Source organism: Protomyctophum bolini (genome assembly GCF_963924005.1).
Source record: "Protomyctophum bolini genome assembly, chromosome: 7".
Taxonomy (NCBI): domain Eukaryota; kingdom Metazoa; phylum Chordata; class Actinopteri; order Myctophiformes; family Myctophidae; genus Protomyctophum; species Protomyctophum bolini.
In genome coordinates this window covers 42,790,263-42,812,037 of record NC_137868.1, presented here as the reverse complement: position 1 = coordinate 42,812,037, position 21,775 = coordinate 42,790,263, and the positions used below count along the sequence as shown (strand labels likewise).

At 44.3% G+C, this 21,775-nt stretch overlaps 1 protein-coding gene across 2 annotated transcripts in view; it reads right to left on the bottom strand.

The window, feature by feature from the left end:
• pitpnc1b (phosphatidylinositol transfer protein cytoplasmic 1b) overlaps window positions 1–21,775 on the bottom strand; it is a 350,470-nt gene that overhangs the window by 36,023 nt on the left and 292,672 nt on the right. Inside the window, exons 1-2 of one of the 2 annotated variants that reach the window (XM_080767717.1) lie at window positions 7,521–7,545; window positions 6,696–7,123 (exon numbers count right to left, since the gene is read on the bottom strand). In XM_080767717.1, coding sequence (XP_080623843.1) covers window positions 6,696–6,743 — 48 coding nt within the window. In that variant the 5' untranslated portion in view covers window positions 6,744–7,123; window positions 7,521–7,545. Of the gene's footprint in view, window positions 1–6,695; window positions 7,124–7,520; window positions 7,546–21,775 lie in introns of those variants that run through there. The other variant, XM_080767718.1, reaches the window with a different exon arrangement.

The window sequence follows — 21,775 nt, the reverse complement described above, 5'->3', positions numbered from 1 at the left end:
GTTGTACAGTATGTGTTTTTTAACGCATGTCTTTTAATGTTTAATGTTTTGTTTTTAAATACTAATGCAAGAATGTGATATAACGGTGAGTCCTCCTATGGTTTCTTATATATATATATATACATACACAATTACACATATATATACACATAGCAGCCGCACACTCCAAAGATGCTTGTTGAACAGGACTTAACGCTTCATTTCATGCTTATATTTGCACAACGCGTTTTGCTGTGTCGGCGTTGTCAGGTGCTATATATATATACACATATAAATTATAAGCATTAAGTTCCTATAAAGTTTTCCGTGGACGGTGGCGGGGTTAATATAAATAGGATGATATAATGAATGCGGTTGTATAACGGGTATACGTTGGGTTATATGAGTCATGCCCTCATATATTTCCATTGGGGGTGTGTGTGTGTGTGTGTGTGTGTGTGTGTGTGTGTGTGTGTGTGTGTGTGTGTGCTGCGCACGCGCGCAGCACACTATGCACATGAATGTGCTTGTCTTTGTGTTATTATCGTGACTTTATCATCTTCAGCGGTGAGGATTTGAGCGATGTTTTCACATCAAACAATGAGTCAGCGTTCAACGTCACATGTTGTTCTAATGAGCTCAGACTCTCCAGCTGCAGTGTAAATACCACTGATGATGTGAATTATCTCTCTGGCACACACAGACGGACAGAAGCACCCAGACACTATACAGGGAAGTAACATTGACTAAAGTGCTGCACTTGTGTATACAAAGTACCAACTGAGGTACTTTTTTAGTGTTTCAATGTCTTACACTCTATATACACTACATCTCAGAAGCAAATGCATTACTCTATACTTACAATTATTTGACGGCGTTAATCAATGCTGACTTAGATTACTATTTTAGAATATACATTAACCAACCATCCTATAAGCCATATTTAACTTTTTGGTATTTGGCATTACCAACTTTATGGTATTGCAATAACGAAGACGGAAACCGGCGCTGACAAGAACGGAGAAGGGTTGTCTCACCACACTGACAGCTGCGTTGGCGAACGTGTCTTTGCAAAAGTTAGACATCAGTTAAGACAATGTGCTTCGGCATAATCAGCGAGACAACCTAATTGCTTTAGGGGGGGGGGGATATAGAACAGAAGCAAATGAGCCTATAATGACGCAGAATTGAAATAGACTTCTTAAAGAAAAGATCATTTGCAGAAGCTATGTACGCACGTACGCAAGCTTTAAAATGTCCCCCCCCCCCCCCCACGGAATGGAAATAAATAATAATATATTAAAATGCAGTATTATAATAACACTGTATAATTATAGTTATATGCATTCTGTTGTGTGATTATTATACTGCGGAGTAATCACTTGTATAAGCAGTCCTACAGGACTTCCCACTAACTGTTGTCTCTCCTCTCTCTCTTTTTTAGAAAGCTCATATAGAGAGAGACGGTATACTCAGGGCGACATGTTGAACGTATAGGGGCAGCCTGGGGCGTGTGCGGCTCTGGTGCTCAGTTCTCATTTCAAAAAGTCAAAGTCAAAGTCGTTACGATTTGTCACACACGTTACCGCAGTGAAATTTGTTCTCCGCATCTCTTGGAGCGGTGAGCCGCAGCCAAGGAGCGGTGAGCTGCAGCCGTGCCGCGCTCGGGAATCATTTGATTAGTAGATTTGACCCCCACCTCCCAATCCAACCCTTTGATGCTGAGTGCCAAGCAGGGAGGCATTGGCTCCCATTTTTACAGTATTTGGTATATGACCCGGCCGGGGATCGAAACCACCGACCTCCCAGTTTCAGGGCGGACACTCTTAACCACAAGGCCACTGTCTGGTTCACAAGGCCACTGTCTGGTTGAAAGACCCCCATAACTCTCATGCAGAGTTATACAGACCTGTAAGGGCCCATTTGGAACCCTCCTCCCCCAAGGAACGTATAGAGAGGGTCCCTGGACCCTTGGTATCAAAAGTTTTTTACGTTTTACTTGTCTACACTTTTACTTTTACTACTTTTCGACACTTTTGTCTTACAAGGAATAGTCTTTGTCGTCGCACTAGCAACTCCTACGGGCCGGCACGGTGCCTCGTCGGCAAGGAATAGGGACTTTAAGCAACGACTGTTTTCAGGACAGCTCCGCTACGCGGAAGTACGGCGGCTATGACACCCACGCCGTATAGCTGTCAAAATCGTTAAGCAAACAGCCTCCGGAGACGGCGACATTGGTTGCATGCAGCATGTATCAAACATAAACACATTATTATTATTTTTAAAACACCCCGTCGCGCGTCAGCTAACATGCCGATATTGCTTCATTCTTACATGCGCTGGACTGTTGATCAGCAGTGGAAAGGGGAAGGTGCTGGGTCAATCTGTGTTATTCTAAAACCGTTTTAATAAACATGGTTAATATGACATATGTCATTAACCATGAAGAAATGACACTAATACCATATTATGGTATTAGTGTTATTTCTTCATTCAGAGCATGCCAACACATTACACACAGCGTGAGAGAGGTGATGGAGCAATCGGTGTAAATGTATGACAGCTATCATTTCAATAAACATGGTTATGACATGGCGTTGTAGACACTATACAGTAGGCCTACGTGTAAGTGTGGGTTCTGCCGTATAGTAGAAAGGGCTGCGACGGAGGAGTCAGAGCAGGTTTATGTATCGAGCACCGATCCATCTCCGGTTGCCGTATATAGCCGACTGCCGTAGCCGTCGTTGCTTAAAGTCGCTATTGTTCAGCGGGAGGATGAGTAGGACGGATGGCGCGCCGTGGCTTCGCGGTGAGGACTATAATAGGGTACGACAGGCGACAGCAGCGTAGGCAGCACAGAAATGAGCGGGGAGGACTTCATTGGCATGATGACAAAATTGGGGACAAAAATGGGTACACGACAAAAAAGAAAGAAATTATTCTTGGCTGCTCTAAAATGTGAATGAACAAAATCAATCTTAGGGAATTGGTTGCCTAATGGCCAGCCCAAATTAGAGAGAGGCCAAGTTTGAAAGTGGTTCACTTGTATTGTAATCTGTTATCAATCATACAGTGTGTTCTTGTTATATAATTTGTTGTTGGCAGTTTGGCACAGTACTGTGGCACACCAGGTCACTGCTGACATTTCACTGCACGTACTGTTACTTGTTTTTGAGCGAGTGACAAATGAAACCTGTTTTGAAGCTCGGATACAATCAAACCGTCTCACTCGTTTAACACAATATGCGTTATATATACTCAACGTGAACGGGTTGGAATAACGTGTTCCTGCCACGCGCTGTACTCTAGGACGGTCCTATACCGGGGAAACTTCCCCCCCCAGGTGATGAGAAGCGGCCTGCTGCTCACTCTCGACTCCTCATGCATTGAAGGAAGCATGAGCTCAGTTTGGGGCTATCTCCGCGCGGGGCGCAGTATACTTTAGTTAGACTAGTCATTGGTCCGAAAGACGACAACCCACCACAAACCCTAACCATAACCGCAAGCACGGGAGCAGGCGCTAGTCCGACATGCGTCCGCATGTCGGACTAATGCTACGACGGATTATAGTATGCCTCCCCTCCGCGTGTGGCACGCAGGAAGGATGCAGCTTAGGCAATTGGCACCGGGTGGAAAAAATGGGTTACAAAATTGTGGTATAAAATTTGGTTAAAAAAATATATATATATATTATACTCTGTCCTCTAACTTGGTGCTTCTCAAATGTTTTCATGTCAATTACCCCTGTGTATTTAGCAGCGGGTTCACATATTTTCCAAAAACTACAAGTTGTTGACGCGAGTCCACTCTCAATGAGAGTGTTGCTGACTGTAACGAAGACTCCGACTAGGACGTTGGGCTATATGACATAATTATGACATGTCTAGTACGACAATCCCTATATTTGGCCCGAGCCGACCTATAGTGCTGATATCAGATAGATGTGGTACTGTAGAACCATATATGGATAGTTCTAACTGGCTTAGTCACCGTGACAAGCATGGCTTCAGGGAGAAAGCAGAAGTCGAAGCATCCTGGTTTAAGTTCCAACCGGACACCACTGCGGTGGGTCCTGACCTAATCAGCAATACAGCCTTGAGCTATTTTATACTGACAGTGAGAGAGAAGCTGACAGCTTGTGGATGCAATTTTCAAACGGCCAAACAGAGACAAAGTATAGTCATTTAGCTGGGGGACCCCCTGGAACCTCCCCGATGACCCCCTCAACTGTCACGTGTGGAGTGGACAGACCACAGCGAAAACAAACCACCACACACACAGTCAGGCATATCACATGTCGTCATCAGAGGCACGTTCCTCTTTCCCAACGCTGCGTGGCCACTTCATTTAGAGCTAATGGGGGTCGAGTTCATTCATTGTGGTTCGCGGACTCGCGGCAATTATGTTCAGACAATGGCCACCCGCCTCAAAATGTCAGGCTGTGCTTCCAGATATACACTGCTCGAGTCGAGTCCAAGGGCAATTTGGCTTTTAAGGACTTTAAGGTGTTGTTCTCTAGGACCGTATAAATGGAAATCCGATTTTGGGGACATTGTTTGTCTTTGTTGTTTGGTACGGTCACGGCAGGGATTAATGTACAGAGCTGGTTCCCGTTTTTTGAAGGACACTCAGCAGGTTGTGTGGAGAGGAGACAGAGCGCTGTTTCCCAAGTAAATATCCCCTTTTTATTTTCTCTTTTCCTACACGTTTTATGTTTTATTATCCATCTATCGTTTTTTTACCTAAATTAGAAAATATGTTATACTTAAAGGGGGTGTCAGTGATTTCAGTCAAAAACCCTTAGGTTTCGTTTTTGCCTTGGGACACAAGCTTTCATCCAATCAGGATAGAGAACAAAAACGAAACCTAAGGTTTTTTGACCCCCAGGGGTTAACTGGGGACAGGGAGGAACTCCTTATATGGTCAGCACACTCTATAGTAGAGAGGATTATCACAACAAAACAAAAAAATAAGTGATATTTGAATTAAGTGAAATCACTGACTCTATACCTTTAAAAAAAAAAAACCTTATCTCGACACATTGTGAGCTTGTAGATCGGTTATTTTCACTACTAGTATTAAAGTTTTCAAATAAATGTAGTGGAGCAAAAGTAGTACAATATTTAGATCAGAGTATTGGAAATTGGAAAAGCTCAAGTAAAAGTATAGGCTCAAAATACCTCAAAATTGTACTTTTCAGTGATTTCACTTAATTCAAGTATCACTTTTCCCCCTTTTTTGTGATAATCCTCCCTACTATATTAGTGTGTTGACCATATAATTAGTTCTTCCCTATCCCCAGTGAACCGCAGGGGTAAAAAAAATAACCTAGTTTCAGCTTTGGTTGGGGGTTGAGAAAGCCTTCATCCAATCAGGATAGAGGGGGCCTTAATCCTCCAATCAGGATCAAGCGGGGCGGGCCTTGGTGCGCGTGCTTTTGGCCTGTTGTGCACCACCCCACTGTAGAGCGTGTTCCATCTTGTTATCACTGAATGCTCCTTTTAAAGGCTTTTTTTGGTCATTTTATCGTCTACTCAGGCTTAATGTGAACAACCCCAGACAGTTTTTAAATCCTTCCGTCCTTTTACTGGTGACTAATATTGTTCTTATAATAATGTGAGGAGCTCACGTGTTTTTCTTTCTTTAAAAAAAATACTGAATCAAGCAACTTAAAAACTGTCTGGGGGGTGTTCACATGAGCCTGAGTAGATACATTCACCACACAACTTTCTTTTGAAAAAATATTAGTATAGGAGATAACAGGAGATAGGCTCCTATACCCCTATGGGCCTCATGGCTCGGCAAGGCTATACTTAAGGTTAGGAAAAAAGGTTAAGCATAATTTACTTAGGTCGCTTTAGGAACACTGCAGGCTGAGCCGTTCCGCCGGCTGTACGCCCGGTGCGAGTTGATAAAAGGGGCGACTTGTTTGGTATATTCGTCCTACAATGGTTTCCCCTTCAGCCTGCACCACCTGAAACTCCCCCCCCCCCCCCTGTTTGTTTTCCCAGCTCCAGGGCAAAGCGGCCCTTTCTCATTGAAGTTTGCCTCCTGGGCAAAATAAAGGCCCCCTGACGAACCAGTCCGACGGGTTTGTGCGTGTGAGCGAGCAGGGGGGGCGGGGCCTGTAGGGCCTAGATAGTAACAAAACAGACAGATGGAGAGATAACTCGGATACAACAGCAGGGCTACGACGACGCGCCTCTCCAGGTGTTCCGCTGATCGCTGCTCGTTATGGGTCCTGTCAGACGAGGACCTGGGAGTCACGCTGCAGGAGACCCGCGCAAGCTGTGCACCCCCCACACGCACGCATGTGCGCGCGCACACACACACATGCGCGCACACACACCCTGCCAGGCTGGCAGGGTATGTGTGTCACTGTGTGTGTGTGTGTGTGTGTGTGTGTGTGCGTGTGTGCCAGCCCCTTAACACAGACTATCCGCTATGTACTGTACTGTGGTGAGCGTTTCTTATCGGTCACTTGACACTTTGACCTTTGAGATTACAACGCAACAACAACATGTAGTTTCACATTCAAGACCAAAGCCTGCCTTTTGTTCTTTTTCATGTAGTTACACTACTAACAGGATATGGCCTGCTCTATGTTATCGTGTGTGTGTGTGTGTGTGCGTGTGTGTGTGTGTGTGTGTGTAACTTTGTGTGTGTGTGACTGTGTGTGTGTGTGCAGTGAGTGTGGGAAAGTCAAACACACTTACCTCCTCCACAGTCAGTGGCATGCATATTCTGTACTCCTTCGACAACATAGTGCCGTTACAGTGTGGACTTGTAGCTGTCTGTCTTGTCTACGAGCGTCTAACTCAGGTGGTATCTGAGTCGCATAATAAAGACACGCTTGGGGGAAGCTGCACTTTAACCCCAGATTTAAGACTTCTCTCTCTCTCTCTCTCTCTCTCTCTCTCTTCCTTCTCCTTTGTTGTTGTGCGCCGGTGTCAGTGAGACCATGCATTCAAGTCCAGTCCACGCTGTCAGCCAGCCCAGCCCAGCAGTGTGTATAAGCTTGTTTTTCTGCCCTCCTCACCCCTCTCTGTCTCTCTCAATCTCTCTCTCTCTCTCTCTGTCTGTCTGTCTTGTGCTTTTTCCCCGTTTTGTCACCGACTTAATCCTAGTGACTTTGCTCCAGTCTCTACTCTCGCACTCAATTGAACTCCTGAAACCCCTTGGATCAATGTTCAACAACGGCTGTCCCTGTTCTCTCTCTCTCCTCTCTCTCTCTCTCTCTCTCTCTCTCTCTCTCTCTCTCTCTCTCTCTCTCTCTCTCTCTCTCTCTCGCTTCTTAAGTCTTACTTTGCAGAAACTGGTCATTAAGCTGCAGCTGCTCTACTACACTACCTGCTCTTACACACTACCCCCCCTCTCTCTCTCTCTTTTCCTGTTTGTTTTCAGTCTCTCTCTCATGTGCTCTGTCTGCGCTCCACCTCCTCCTGCTCCTCCTTTTGCAACTGTTTTCGGTTCCTCAAAAAATTCCTTTGCTAGTTCCCTCCTGTCTACACACGTGTACACACACACACACACACACACACACACTCTCTCTCTCTCTCTCTCTCTCTCTCTCTCTCTCTCTCCCGGTCCCTCCTTCCCTGACACGCCTACTACACTTTAACTCCCCTCTCACCTGTCTCACCTCACCGCTCCCATTCCATGTGTGTTGTCTCATCACATGCCTGTCTGTCTGTCTGTCTGTCTGTCTGTCTGTCACTCCCTTCTTTTACATATATCAACTCAATTCATTCAAGTCCATTCAGTCCAAGTCAAAGAGACTGTATTGACATGGACAACATATACATGTCCCATATTGCCAAAGCATGCTGCTGTGTGGAATGAAAACAATCGAGACTTCAGAAATGTTTCTATACAATTTGCAACAGAATGAAGCAATGTGTTTACTACAGTGACAATAGAACGAAGAAGTGTGAAAACAAGAGTCTGCACGTGTTCACATTGCAGCTTTGTCTTGACTGTTTAGAATGCATGAAGTGTGTATATAGGGTGTCTTAAGTGAGCATTCAGTGATTTGGGTGATTTGGCACATGCATGCACTACAGTGAGTGGGGGTGGGGGGGGGGGGGGGGGGGGACACGCAACAGGCCAACAGCACACACACCCACCAAGGCCCGCCCGCGTTCGATCATGATTGGCGGATAATGCCCCTCTCTTTCCTGATTGGACGAAGGCTGGGCCAACCATAGTCAAAATGAAACCTATAAGGTTGTAGTTTGTAGTTTTTTTACCCCAGGGGTTATCTGGGGACAGGGGAGGAACTCCTTATATGGTCAGCACACTCTCTACAGTAAGGACGATGTATCACAACAAAACAAAGAAAAGAAAGAAGTGATTATTTGAATTAAGTGAAATCACTGAATATACCTTTTAAGATAGATAGATCTTTAGATAGATCTTTATTTGTCATTGCAACGTGTACAACGAAATTAAAAGTGCCAACCAATCAGTGCATTATATCACAAAACAACCTATACAAGCTAAAACAAAACACACACATGACTTCTTGTTATTGCACAACCCCAGCAGCACAATGCACAAACATGTAATTTCATCTGTTATCGCACAACAAACCCTTATTGTACTTTAAGATAGCAGATTAAAAAAAAACAACTAAAAGTGTCGCAGTAACAGATCATTTTTTAGCAGCATTGAGTGCAACTACCGCTGTGGGATAGAAGCTGTTACTGAATAGATAGAAAATAGATAGATAGAAAATAGCGGCAATATTTCAAATGTATTTAAAGTCCTATAGCTCTGGTGTGTGTGTGTGTGTGTGTGTGTGTACAGTATAGTGCTATACAGCATGCACTGAGATCAGTACAGTGCAGAAATAACGATCAGTGTAGTCTTTATGGTGGTTTACAGTATTCCACAGGACATCCTCCTCCTGTCACAACAGCTCACAAATCACGCTAGAGCTGTGTTTGCACATGGCTGTATTGTTACTGTACTTCACACCCATGCAGCAGATTATACGGCTCGCAGTGCTGATTTCGTGGACTAAGACGATTTTTTTTCGCCGTCTACCTTTTTCCACTGACGAAAACGAAATGGAAAAACTAAATTAAAACTATGACTAAAACTGAGACTAATTATATATTGACAATTTCGTCAACAAATAAAAACTAGAGTAAACTGTTAGGAAGGGACTATAGTGGACAAGAGATCCATTATAAGTGATTACAAGTCATTATACGACGGCATCGAGGCCTGCCAAAAATACATTTTGTTCGACTGAATCAACTAGATTTAGTCGACTAAAACCAGACTAACGCTAAAACATTCCAGGTGACTAAAATGTGACTTAAAACTAAATAAAAACTCTTCAATGGACTATCGACACTCTGACATCATAGATTTCCTATCTATGATGATCTGAATTTAATCTGCTATTTATTGCCTGCTATATCAATTGTTTATTTTCGCGGTCATTTAATTATTATAATTACGCTACGAATTTGATGGTGATGAATGGAGGTTTCCCACTCCCCTTTTGTGAAATGATTTGTAGCTGCTATAGGCACCTGATGACAGACAGGTGACTCCCTGCCGGGAGAGAATGTGACACAGACGGGGGAAGCTCACAGTTTGTTGACCGCGCAGGCTCTTTTTTATAGTTTTATTTGATATATACTCAAAGTATAAGTTTACTTGTGACGGAGAAATAAATATGTTTTGTCACGACGCAACTTTCGGATCTCCGTGAGTGATTGAGTGCATATACGAGAAGAGACGCGGGTGTTATCGAACGATAGACTGCAACACCACCCCGACGAAATGGTGGCCTTATTTGTTCGGAAAAGAAAGGCCACGATGCCATTATTGGCTGAGAGGAAGAGAAGAATCTCGCACACATTAAGACCCGAGGCCTAAATCCTAAATGTTTTCCGTACGGTGCTCAACATATCGTTATGCCAAAAGACCCCCAGAAGCAAAGATTCAAACTACAAGCTCATATAGCTTAACTGGCACGAAGGAAGCACACGGCACGAAGATGACGTGCTATGTGCTTGTATATCTGCCTCTTTTTTACTATAGCCACAGTATAAAATGATGTTTTTGAAAGTGGTTAAAATGATTATGTTTACAACTTTTGACACGGCTGCTTTCCCGGTTTGAATGGGTTCAAAAAGCTCCCAGGATAACTTCATTACATGATCCGAGTATAGTTAGTAGGCTACAACGTTGCCACCTATACAGATGGTCTTCTACCAGGTATACAAACATGACTGTAGTAGATGACGAAGAAAAGCAGACCTCTGTAGGTCGAGACTCTTTGTACTCTTTGATCTAGTGAAGTTATTCTGGGAGCTTTTTAAAGACTGATATCTTTTCGTCTGCGTCGCGTTGTTCTTTTAATCCAGGCACTGGATATGTTATTTTGGGATGTGTGTGTGTGTGTGTGTGTGTGTGTGTGTGTGTGTGTGTGTGTGTGTGTGTGTGTGTGTGTGTGTGTGTGTGTGTGTGTGTGTGTGTGTGTGTGTGTGTGTGTGTGTGTGTGTGTGTGTGTGTGTGTGTGTGTGTGTGCACCTCTCTTGGACTGCGCAGGTTTCCTTAGTTCTTGTAGTCGTGTTTTCAAAAGGTGAAGCTAATCTAGTTCCCCCAGAGACAGTTAATTGTTAAATGTTTTATTATAGCATTTTGTGTTTGTTCACTTAAATTATGTTTCATGAGAACGTTTGTTTGTTACAACTGAATATACATTTGTTTTTTGTGTTCAGTTCCCACGGCATGGGGAGGCATTTCAAGCTGCACTATGTCACTTTTTTTCTTTAAGAATAAAATGTGATTTTCTCCAAGCTGTATGGTAGAGTATTTTAATTACAATACACCGTATACACAATTGAGGTGGTTATTGGTCTCCCTGCTATTGAGACATTTAGATCCTGTGTCTGTGAGACGTGGCCTTTGACCTAATCTTGTTTCTGGTTTGACACAAATTTTGACCTCGAGGTCAAATTTCAATTCCAAGCAGGCATAGGCTTGGAATTGAAAAAGAATATCAGCACTCTCGCTATAGAGACCAGGGTTCAAATCCATAGCACACATAACTGTAGTGCAGCTTTTAATGCCTCCAAATGCCGTGGGAACTGAATAAACACAGAAACGAAATGTATTCGGTTGTTACAAAACGACGAATGATCACAAGGGAATAAACACAAAATACAATACCAAACAATTAACTCTCGGGGTTGCACGTTTGAGCTGTCTCTCTCAATTCAGTCATTGTATTAGTTTAGTTTCCACCTCGTCTTTAGGCCAGGTCTGCCTGTGGCAGCTTGCTTATTTTTTTTTCCAACGTTTGTTTACCGAGACTGTACGGTATACATAGTTTTGGTTCAGTCGCTGTTGCCTCAGGTGTATTGCCACTGCAGTGTGTGTGCTCTCTGTTTGGGGCTAAACAGCATTCCAATATGTCCTTCCATTCTTTCCATTCTTCATTCACCGACTTTAACTTACTTACTTTTCAATAATGTCAGATAATAGCTTCCTTTCTGTTCTCGTAATTCGGTTTAGTCCAGTATATAGTTCCCAGTGTAGTACTCTCTATCATTAAAATTGTAGTGTTTTAGGCCATGCGTTATTTTACTACATGGCCGCGATACCCTTGTGGAATCTCAGGTTTGCTCTTTTGAAGTCTTTATCGGTCCTCCCCCCCCCCCACCCCCCCCACTCCCCCTATAGTGACATGTGATATATCACAGTCCGGCCTGCGTACGGTGGAGACTATAAGAGAGAGAACAATCCTTCCGGTGTGATTTTTTTCAACGCGGCGGTGCAGGCACCGGCACCACCTCGTTATGTACCAGCTGTGTGTCTCTGGGCTAGAGATGCATGGACCTATAACTTTCACACAAGAGCTATACGGCTGATAGAGATCACATACATACTATATGCAAAACAGACGCCTGTACCGCATGCACACAAACTCTCTCTCACTCTCACGCACGCACGCACACACACGCACACACACACACACACACACACACACACACACACACACACAGACAGAATTATGTATGCGCGCACACACATACTCGCCGTGCAGGGGTTTAAGTGTACTCAGGGGGGATCTGAGAGGTGCGGTCAGGTGGGGATGGATGGATTAACCCATTCTGAACGGGAACCCAATGTTGGTGTTAGCATCATGTTATGCTTTAGCTATTGAAAAACAGCAGATCTACAAGCTCATAGCGCGCCACCGAGTGGCGCGCTACGAGCTTGTATAGGTCTGCTATTTTTGAAAAATCGAAGAACGACTGACATTTTTAGAATCTGATCTCAGGTCAGAATGGGTTAATCAGACCAGTGTGTGTGTGTCCAGTGGAAACCTCGTATGAATCTGATCTCAGGTCAGGATGGATTAAACATTACCACAGCACGGTGAGGGCCGCTATTAGAGTACAGCCACCGTGCGGAGCCGTCCGTACGTCCTACTGTGGCACACCTGGTTGACCTTCAGCTGCCTCTAATTGAATCCATGTTTAGTCAATGAGTATAGTGGAAATCCAGGCCGTCATCACTTCTCCTGCACGTCTGTCCTTGAATGCTGCGGCCTATAGCCCTCTCTCTCTCTCTCTCTCTCTCTCTCTCTCTCTCTCTCTCCCCCTCCAGTTGCGTACTATTAACCCATTCTGACCTGAGATCAGATTCATACGAGGTTTCCACTGGACACACACTATGGTCTGATTAACCCATTCTGACCTGAGATCAGATTCTAAAAAAATCAGTCGTTCTTCGATTTTTCAAAAATAGCAGACCTATACAAGCTCGTAGCGCGCCACTCGGTGGCACGCTACGAGCTTGTAGGTCTGTTATTTTTAAATAGCTAAAGCATGACATGATGCTAACACCAAAATGGGTACCTTTTATAACTTTCCTAAGTATTTTCTAGCTATATACTTATTAGGCATGTACTCCACTACAATTATATGAAAACTTTAGCTCCACTACAATTATTATAGGAATACTTTAGTTATGGCTACATTGTGGATTTTTGATTATTATTATTACATTACAAAGGTTCCCTTTTCAATGCATGGGGCATACATGCATGCATTCTTTTACATCCTGCCATCAATCATCTGTAATCTGTTCTGACTATATAACGCCACAACGCCATTTGAAAAACAGCAGATCTACAAGCGTGCGATACGATGCATTGTGAGCTTGTAGATCGGCTATTTTCAAAAGGCCTTTTTTCTAATACATTTTTTAACTTAATAATAAAATGTTATGCACAATGAGTATACTTTGATATTTTTACTTTCGGTATATTTTGATGCCGATACGTTTAGTACTTTTACTCAAGTACATTTTGAATAGAGTATCTATTTTGCAGTATTGGTATAGTTTTTACACCACTGTCTCTCTCAGAAAGAGACTGAAAAACATACTCAGTATACTTGTGTGGGTTTGTGGGTAGTTGTCTATTGTCAACTCTCACCTCCTCTCTCTCTCTCTCTCTCTCTCTCTCTCTCTCCCTGTACAGTGGTGGAAAGTAACCAAGTACTTTTACTTAAGTACTTTACTTAAGTACTGTACTTAAGTACAATTTTGAGGTATTTGTACTTTTACTTCACTGCAATTCTTTGAAAAGTTGAGTTACTAGTTACTGGAGATTTTAATTTTGATTTCATTTTGATTTCATTTAATTTTTAAATAGATTTTGTACACATCTTGAACTTGTGAAATGGGACATTCTGCAATATGAGTACTTTTAGTACTTTAAGTACATTTTGATGCTGATACTTTTGTACATTTACTTGAGTACATTTTCAATTCCGTATACTTGTACTTGTAACGAAGTATTATAGTTCTAAATTGGAGTATTGGTGGTAGCCTACTTGCCATCATTGCCGTGTACGTGACTGCTCTACGGTCCAATTAAGTTGCGTATATGGAATGTAAATTCCAGACTGCAGTCACGCGGGGTTCCAGCCGCCAGGACACGATAATGAAGCTTTGATATAGTCCGAACGACAGGCAGTGCAACTGTTGGGGTGTTTGTGGCGTCCCACGTGTGGCGGAGCAGAAGTGAAAGTGGTTTGGTTTGGCATGTGTGCTGAGTGCTCTATAACAATTGCGTTTATGATTGCATGTTGCGTTGCATGAATCTTGATATGTGGCGCTTTAAAAAGAAAAGCGTACTATATAACTGGCATGCTATAGTTTAATTCTACGTAATTATGTATACACGTGTGCATTATTGTACATAAATGCGTACATAATTGTGTGTGTATAGTCAAAGTCTTTCAAGCACATGTATATCTAGGCCAAGTCATTCATAAATGTCATGTTTGAAGAGAGAATGGCAGCTCCTTATCTTTTCATAGGTGACAGGTAGCAGGAAACCTGAGAGGGAAATGGTTTAGGGCGGCTATTGTTGTATTTTGTAAACGTGAGTACTTGAGTATAGTGTGACTGAGACAGCTAGAATAGCGTGCGTGCACGTGTGTGTGTGTGTGTGTGTGTGTGTGTGTGTGTGTGTGTGTGTGTGTGTGTGTGTGTGTGTGTGTGTGTGTGTGTGTGTGTGTGTGTGTGTGTGCGTGCGTGCGTGTGGACGTGCGTGCGTGCGTTGGCAGTGATGGCAGAAGTACTTGCATGGTTTTCCTAAGTAAACGTTTCAATACTGACGTGTAATTTATAGATAATAGTCTGTTGCTAAAACTTTACTTGAGTAAAAGTACAACATTTCCCTTTTACATCCTGCCATCAATCATCTGTAATCTGTTCTGACTATATAACGCCACAACAAAAGAAGGGAATCATTTTTCTTTCCATTGTCCTGGTGCCTGAGGTGCCGTGTGTGTGTGTGTGTGTGTGTGTGTGTGTGTGTGTGTGTGTGTGTGTGTGTGTGTGTGTGTGTGTGTGTGTGTGTGTGTGTGTGTGTGTGTGTGTGTGTGTGTGTGTGTGTGTGTGTGTGTGTGTGTGTGTGTGTGTGTCTGTCTGTAAAGTAATTCCTTTGGAGCTCCCTTTAAGCTGCATTCTTTTTAAATTCTGCCATGCCCTTCGATATAAAAGAAAATCTATCATTGTTTAAAACACAACTGCACACATGAAATCACTGTAGTTTCAGTCGCATAACTCACGAATAGATCTAACCAATATGTATTATTATAGAATGAGAATACAAGTGGGTGCATGTGATATTTTATCTTGGCGTTCGGCTCTGCTACATTTTTTTCTCCCTGCTCGGCACGATCAAACACCGTCATTAAACATTAAGAGCATAGGGAGCTTAATAAGTATAGCCCGCCCAATTGGTCAGCTGACTGCCACATCGGCGAATGACATGTGCGGTCTTGCGCACACTTAACCCATTCTGACCTGAGATCAGATTCATACGAGGTTTCCACTGGACACACACTGGTCTGATTAACCCATTCTGACCTGAGATCAGATTCTAAAAATGTCAGTCGTTCTTTGATTTTTAGAAAAATAGCAAAACTACAAGCTCGTAGCGCGCCACTCGGTGGCGCGCTATGAGCTTGTAGATCTGTTATTTTTCAATAGCTAAAGCATAACATGATGCTAACACCAACATGGGTTCCCGTTCAGAATGGGTTAATACACCCACATACTGTAGTAAAGCAGCATATTAACCCCTTTTTAACCCCATTTTTTCAAACACTTTGCCAAATAAATTTCCGGCATGGTGCAAAAGTGACGTGCTGTGAGCTTGTAGATCTGCTATTTTTGAGAACCACCGTTCTAAAAACTTAAAGTTTATTTTTCTCTTTTTTTAAAACGTTTGTTGCTATATATAACCTACTGTATATCTATATATATATATATATATATATATATATATATATATATATATATATATATCGGTAGCTCAAATCTAAAATGACACGAAAGCTTTCCCGGTTTCAATGGTTATATATAGTGACAAAACACACTAGAAGGTTGACCACGTGATCCACATGCATAGGAGCCTCACTGGTCCCATGTAAATCCTGAGGTCTACACACCTTTAGATTTATTTTTTACATAAGTAAGCCTTTCCGAGCCATGCAGAGGCATATCTCCTGTTTCTGTAGCAGCTTGGTGTACAGTACAGTACAGTACAGTACAGTACAGTACAGTACAAGTACACCCCCTGGACATGATGCTATAGTATGTCACATGCAGGGACTTAACCCCAATCCAACCCTTGATGCTGAGTGTCAAGCAGGGAGGGCACTGGGTCCCATTTTTCGTGGATGGAACCCCGACCTCCAAGTCTCAGGGCGGACACTCTGACCACAAGGAGTATAAGGACACTCTGACCACAAGGACACTCTGACCACAAGGACACTCTGACCACAAGGAGTATAAGGTCACTCTGACCACAAGGACACTCTGACCACAAGGAGTATAAGGACACTCTGACCACAAGGACACTCTGACCACAAGGCCATTGGATTACATGATCCAACTGCATGCTCGTCTCAGTCCCACACATCACACCACCAGCCATTTCTTGTGACTTCAGGGACGTACTATACTACATAGCTGTGATTGGTCTACTTAAAAACCGCTGTTCTATAATATTAGATAGCTTGTCCACACACAGCATGGGGGACATTGTGTATAATGTATAATACTACTATTCACTTATCTGCTCCCTGTGTGTGATAGCAGTCAACCCAATGTTATCGCCATTGCTGCACATTAAAGGCCCGTGCTGATAAGGAGCTTTTTGGGGAGAGTGAGGATATTGCTATAAGCTCACATTGGCCTTTCTTTTTGGGTGTGTGTGTGTGTGTGTGTGTGTGTGTGTGTGTGTGTGGGGGGGGGGGGGGGGGGGGGGGGGGGTGTATTGTTAAACTCCCATTGTTTTACTCTATCAAAGTAATTGCTTACTTAAGAAGTGAGATCTCATCACAGCTCTCGGATTGTGCGAAATGAATTATGTTTAGACAGTGTGCTCCCTCCCTCTCTCTCTCCCTCCCTCTCCCTCTCTCTTTTCCCCTCTCTCTCTCTCTCTCCCCCCCTCTCTCTCCCCCTCTCCCTGTCCCCCCCCCTCCCTCTCTCTCTCTCTCTCTCTCCCTCTCTCCCTCTCTCTCCCCCTCTCTCTCTCTGTGTGAGAGCTGCTGTGACTGCCAGCCAAACACATCCAGTCTACTGTCGCCTCTGCCATTAAATCACTATAAGCAGATGTTTGGCCTCCTATAGGCCATATTGACGGGGGCCAAGCTAGGTGCGTTCTCTGTGTGTGTGTGTGTGTGTGTGTGTGTGTGTGTGTGTGTGTGTGTGTGTGTGTGTGTGTGTGTGTGTGTGTGTGTGTGTGCATGTGTGTGCATGCATGCACTCGCTTTCTTAAGACAGGTGTAGGAAAGCTGAGAGTTGAAGGATGTAACAGGAGGACAGCTGAGGGGGAGACAGTGTATAGGAGAGACAGACAGTATAGGACAGCTGAAAGGGAGACAGTGTAGGAGAGACAGACAGTAGGACAGCTGAAAGGGAGACAGTGTAGGAGAGACAGACAGTAGGACAGCTGAGAGGGAGACAGTGTGTAGGAGAGACAGACAGTAGGACAGCTGAAAGGGAGACAGTGTAGGAGAGACAGACAGTATAGGACAGCTGAAAGGGAGACAGTGTAGGAGAGACAGACAGTAGGACAGCTGAGAGGGAGACAGTGTAGGAGAGACAGACAGTATAGGACAGCTGAAAGGGAGACAGTGTAGGAGAGACAGACAGTAGGAAAGCTGTAGTTCCAGTATTTGTTGGAACTGTACCCATATACAGTACTGTATATATAGTAGTGGAATTGTGGAATATAGGGTGCGTGAGATTACAGTTTAACATGAGGCTAACTTTGGCCAGTGCCGTCGCTACCTATACTCGCAAAACGCACTGCGAGTAGGGCAACACGCCGGGGGGGGGGGGTATTATCAATTAAGATATACTCAACCACATTCACGATGTTGTGAGCTTGTATTTATTTTTGCTATACCTTTGTGCGACACTGTATGACAAAGTTGCAGGGCAGCAATAAGAAATAATAATATACAAATTTAAATTTGAAATATGGAGAATATAGATACAATGTTTCGGCCAGACGGGGACGACAGGCAGTGGCGTCACTACGCAGCAACAGGCCCTGACGCAGGATGGTCTAGAATGCCCTGTCTAGAATTAGAACCTTGGCTTGGACAGCGCTCTCTAGGTAGAGAGGAGAAAAAAAGAGGGAAAAATAGGTGAAGTTGAGCTATAAAAATATGGTGACGGCGCACCACGAAAATTAGAGAGCAATTATTTAATTAAATAAAGAGGCTCTGCCTCGTCTGCGCTCTGCTTACCTTATAGGTGAACCTTCCTCGATTTTCGGCGTTTGTAACTCGCTCCGGCGGCACGTCCTTGTCCAAGTTGCCCTGCTCCTCCTCATCTCCAGCAGCATGCTCTTTCTCTTCCTCCATCGCAGCCTGTTCCTCCTCCATCCCCTCCGTTAGTCTCCATGACCATGTCCACTCCAAGTTCTCCACCTCCATCGTGGTTTCGTGGTGCTGGTGCTAGCAGTCACTGCGTCCGCGTTCGGCTCTCCTGCCTCCCCAGCTTCTGCCAACTGCACCTGGCCTGAGCTACAACAAGCCCCAACCGTTCGTGGTGGTGTGGTGGTGGTGCCTCTTCTTCTTGTCCCACCGCGGCCCCATCAACATTTTTATCGTCTTTCTTTTGAAAGAAACCAATTATTTTTGGAAGTTTTGCTATTTTTTTTGTCTCTCTTTTTTTTTAGATTTCGCTTCTCACTACCGCATTTCTGTTTCTTTCTGTTTTTGTCTTTCTCTTCTTTTAGTTTTCGCTTCTCACTATCGATGTTCTGTTTCTTGCTCTCCATTGTTTGTTTGTGTCTGTCGCCATTTACACCTATAACCTCTGACCTGTCTCTTCCGTCTTCCGGACCTGTAGCGGACCGGGCGGGGCCGGGCCGGGGGGCATGCCCCCTCCCATAAAAAGTGATCATACATGGTCAGATTATAAAATATTAAGTTGCGACGTAAAATCAACCTCCGTTAACAATATATTGTTAAGGGGCCCGGCCGCCTCTTTATTTAATTTATTTTTTTTAAATTTGCCACATTTAGTTTTTCTCCCGACCTGGGTGTGCCCTCAGGCGTCATGGGCCACCACGCAATCTCGTTGTCTGCGTCAAGGTAGTGACGCCCCTGACGACAGGTAATCATTCTAGAACGGTCCGTGACAAGTGACACGCCTGCCTAGGCTGTGTATACTGTAATTCCAGGTGATCGTCAATTTGCAGCTATTATAGTGAATCTCTCTGAAAACGGCTATTAACCTAATTTCATCGTCGATGGACATGAGAAGCGATCGGCGCTTGCCCTGCGGTGCTTTCTGTGGTGCTTTGAAGTTGATGGGAAAACAAGTATGCCTGATAAAGGTTTTTATGGATTATTGAAGCTGACTTGACGGCGTTTCCTGGTGATGAGAGTTTGACAGATTAGACTTGACCACGGGCAGTTATAGGTTGCCTGCTCCGCGCTTGATGGCTGTCACTCTTGTCAGGAGCATACTCTCACAACACGCGCGCATGCTCGCGCGCATGTGCATACGCATAGCCTGTGTGCATATAGACGAATTCAGAAACGGGTCTCATGGTCGCAGCTTAATAGGCCTACGTATTTCCTGTAGGCGGACTCGACGTTGCTGCGGGGTTTAAACCCTCACAAGGCGCACCTACTTCTACTACAGTCTGCCTCAAGTCAAACGTTACTCTTTTACCTGCTTTTTATACTAACACTAACGTTACAAAGATGCATCCAGAACATCGAGATGAACCGGTTCAGTTTATGGCTGCTCCAACAGTACAGTGGCAACATAACAAAACAAAACGGAATGTCAAAATATCCACCGCGCGGTCTGAGACCAGAGCCATTGAGTATAATGGTTGAGACGAAGCAGTGAAAGGTCCTGAAAGATATACACATAACGTCAGTCTTACCCAATACCCAATCTTTCTGTTTTTATCAACACAAGGCTGCCGTAATTTATACCTCATACTTTAAATGCTTAGTAGTCAAGTCACTCTACCGTTCACTGTAGTAAAAGAGGTGCGCCTGGTGAGGGTTTAAACCCCCGCAGCTATGTCGAGTCCGCCTACAGGAAATACGTAAGCTGCGACCATGAGACCCGCTCATTTTGTTCGTTCATTCTGTGTGCAACACTGCATGCAGATGAGAACACACAATAAGCTAGCTAGTATAGGGAACATTATACGTAGCTCTGATCCAGTGCATGTCTGTTATATGGCTGGGACCTATACATAATTATGTGCCATTCCAACTCTTGTTGGATTTTTTTTCCCCTGCATGTTTTATTCACTGGTTTTAAAGCCTTGCTAATTCTACTGCTTTGCTGCTGAAAATAAGTGTCACTCCTCCTCGACACTTTGGGCAGAGGGAACTATCTATTCGGGGAATCTTGAATGAATAGAATTGACATATAACACCTTGGCAATGGCCCCTTTCTCACTGACGTTGTTCAAACAATGCACTGATAATAATGAATTGACGCACAGGTCCTGGGCCTGGTGAGAGCAGGAGTTTACCTGCATGGTGAGACATAGGAAGAGCCCGGACAGGAGGTTGCGAATATTTCTTTTGTGAAGTGTGACTATTTAATTTTAACCCGGTTATTTAACCATTATTTTATACATTTAGCTATTCAGAAATAGCAGATCTGCGGCACCACCAAGGGCAAGGTGGAGCCTGCGGAACCGTTGCGGCTTGAGAATCCACCATTCCTGAATGAAGTGCCTGGTGCTGGGAGTCTGGTGCAACGCACAGGGCCTGACCTGGTGAGAGCAGGAGTGGACCTGGTGAGACGTAGGAGGGGCCCGGACTGGTGTCAACCCACAGAGCCTAGTCCTTCCATGTGCCAGAATGGTACCTCCCAGTCCCGGCAGAGTAGTTCAGGAGGAACGGATTGTGTGGCCCTGGTTTTTCCCTAATGGGACTTATCGAGCTACTGGGATGCCACTGCACTGTGCCCACCCCGAGCTCTGCCACTGCACTGTGCCCACCCCCCCGAGCTCTGCCACTGCACTGTGCCCACCCCGAGCTCTGCCACTGCACTGTGCCCACCCCGAGCTCTGCCACTGCACTGTGCCCACCCGGTTGGGTCACCTGAGTGAGGGGTATGATGTTGGGAGACCCGAAACCCAGATGACCTTGGGATACATCACTGAGGATACGTCCCAGGTGCATCCATTTATGTATGTATTTTGTTATACAAGCTCATTAACTGTAATCTTTGCTCATGCACACAAACACATGCTGGATTTTTTTTAAATGTTTTTATTCCAACGGGGGGGTCCCTGATGGAAGTTGACGACATATTTTGAGACGGGGGGTTCAGCGGCCATTCCGGCCAAATACATATAGCCTAATTGTTGGGGTCCTTCACATGAAAAACGTTGAGCAGCACCACTGATATACAGTAGGCCTACCTGTAGAAACATTTGTTTTTCAGAAAACTTTTTGGGGATTTGGGTTTGTGTTCTTTTCACAGCACTGACCATGGCCAAAATAGTGTTGACTATAGACTGTGTTTATCACACACACACACACACACACACACACACGCACACACCGCATTTCATTCACCTTGCTGGTGGGTAAAGTTGTGCTTGCTTCTTCCATAACTATGGGAACTGAATACACAATGACCCAGATACTCCACTTGTCCAGGCACGGCACACACACAACACACACACACACACCCACACACACGCACACACGCACACACACACACACGCACACACGCACAC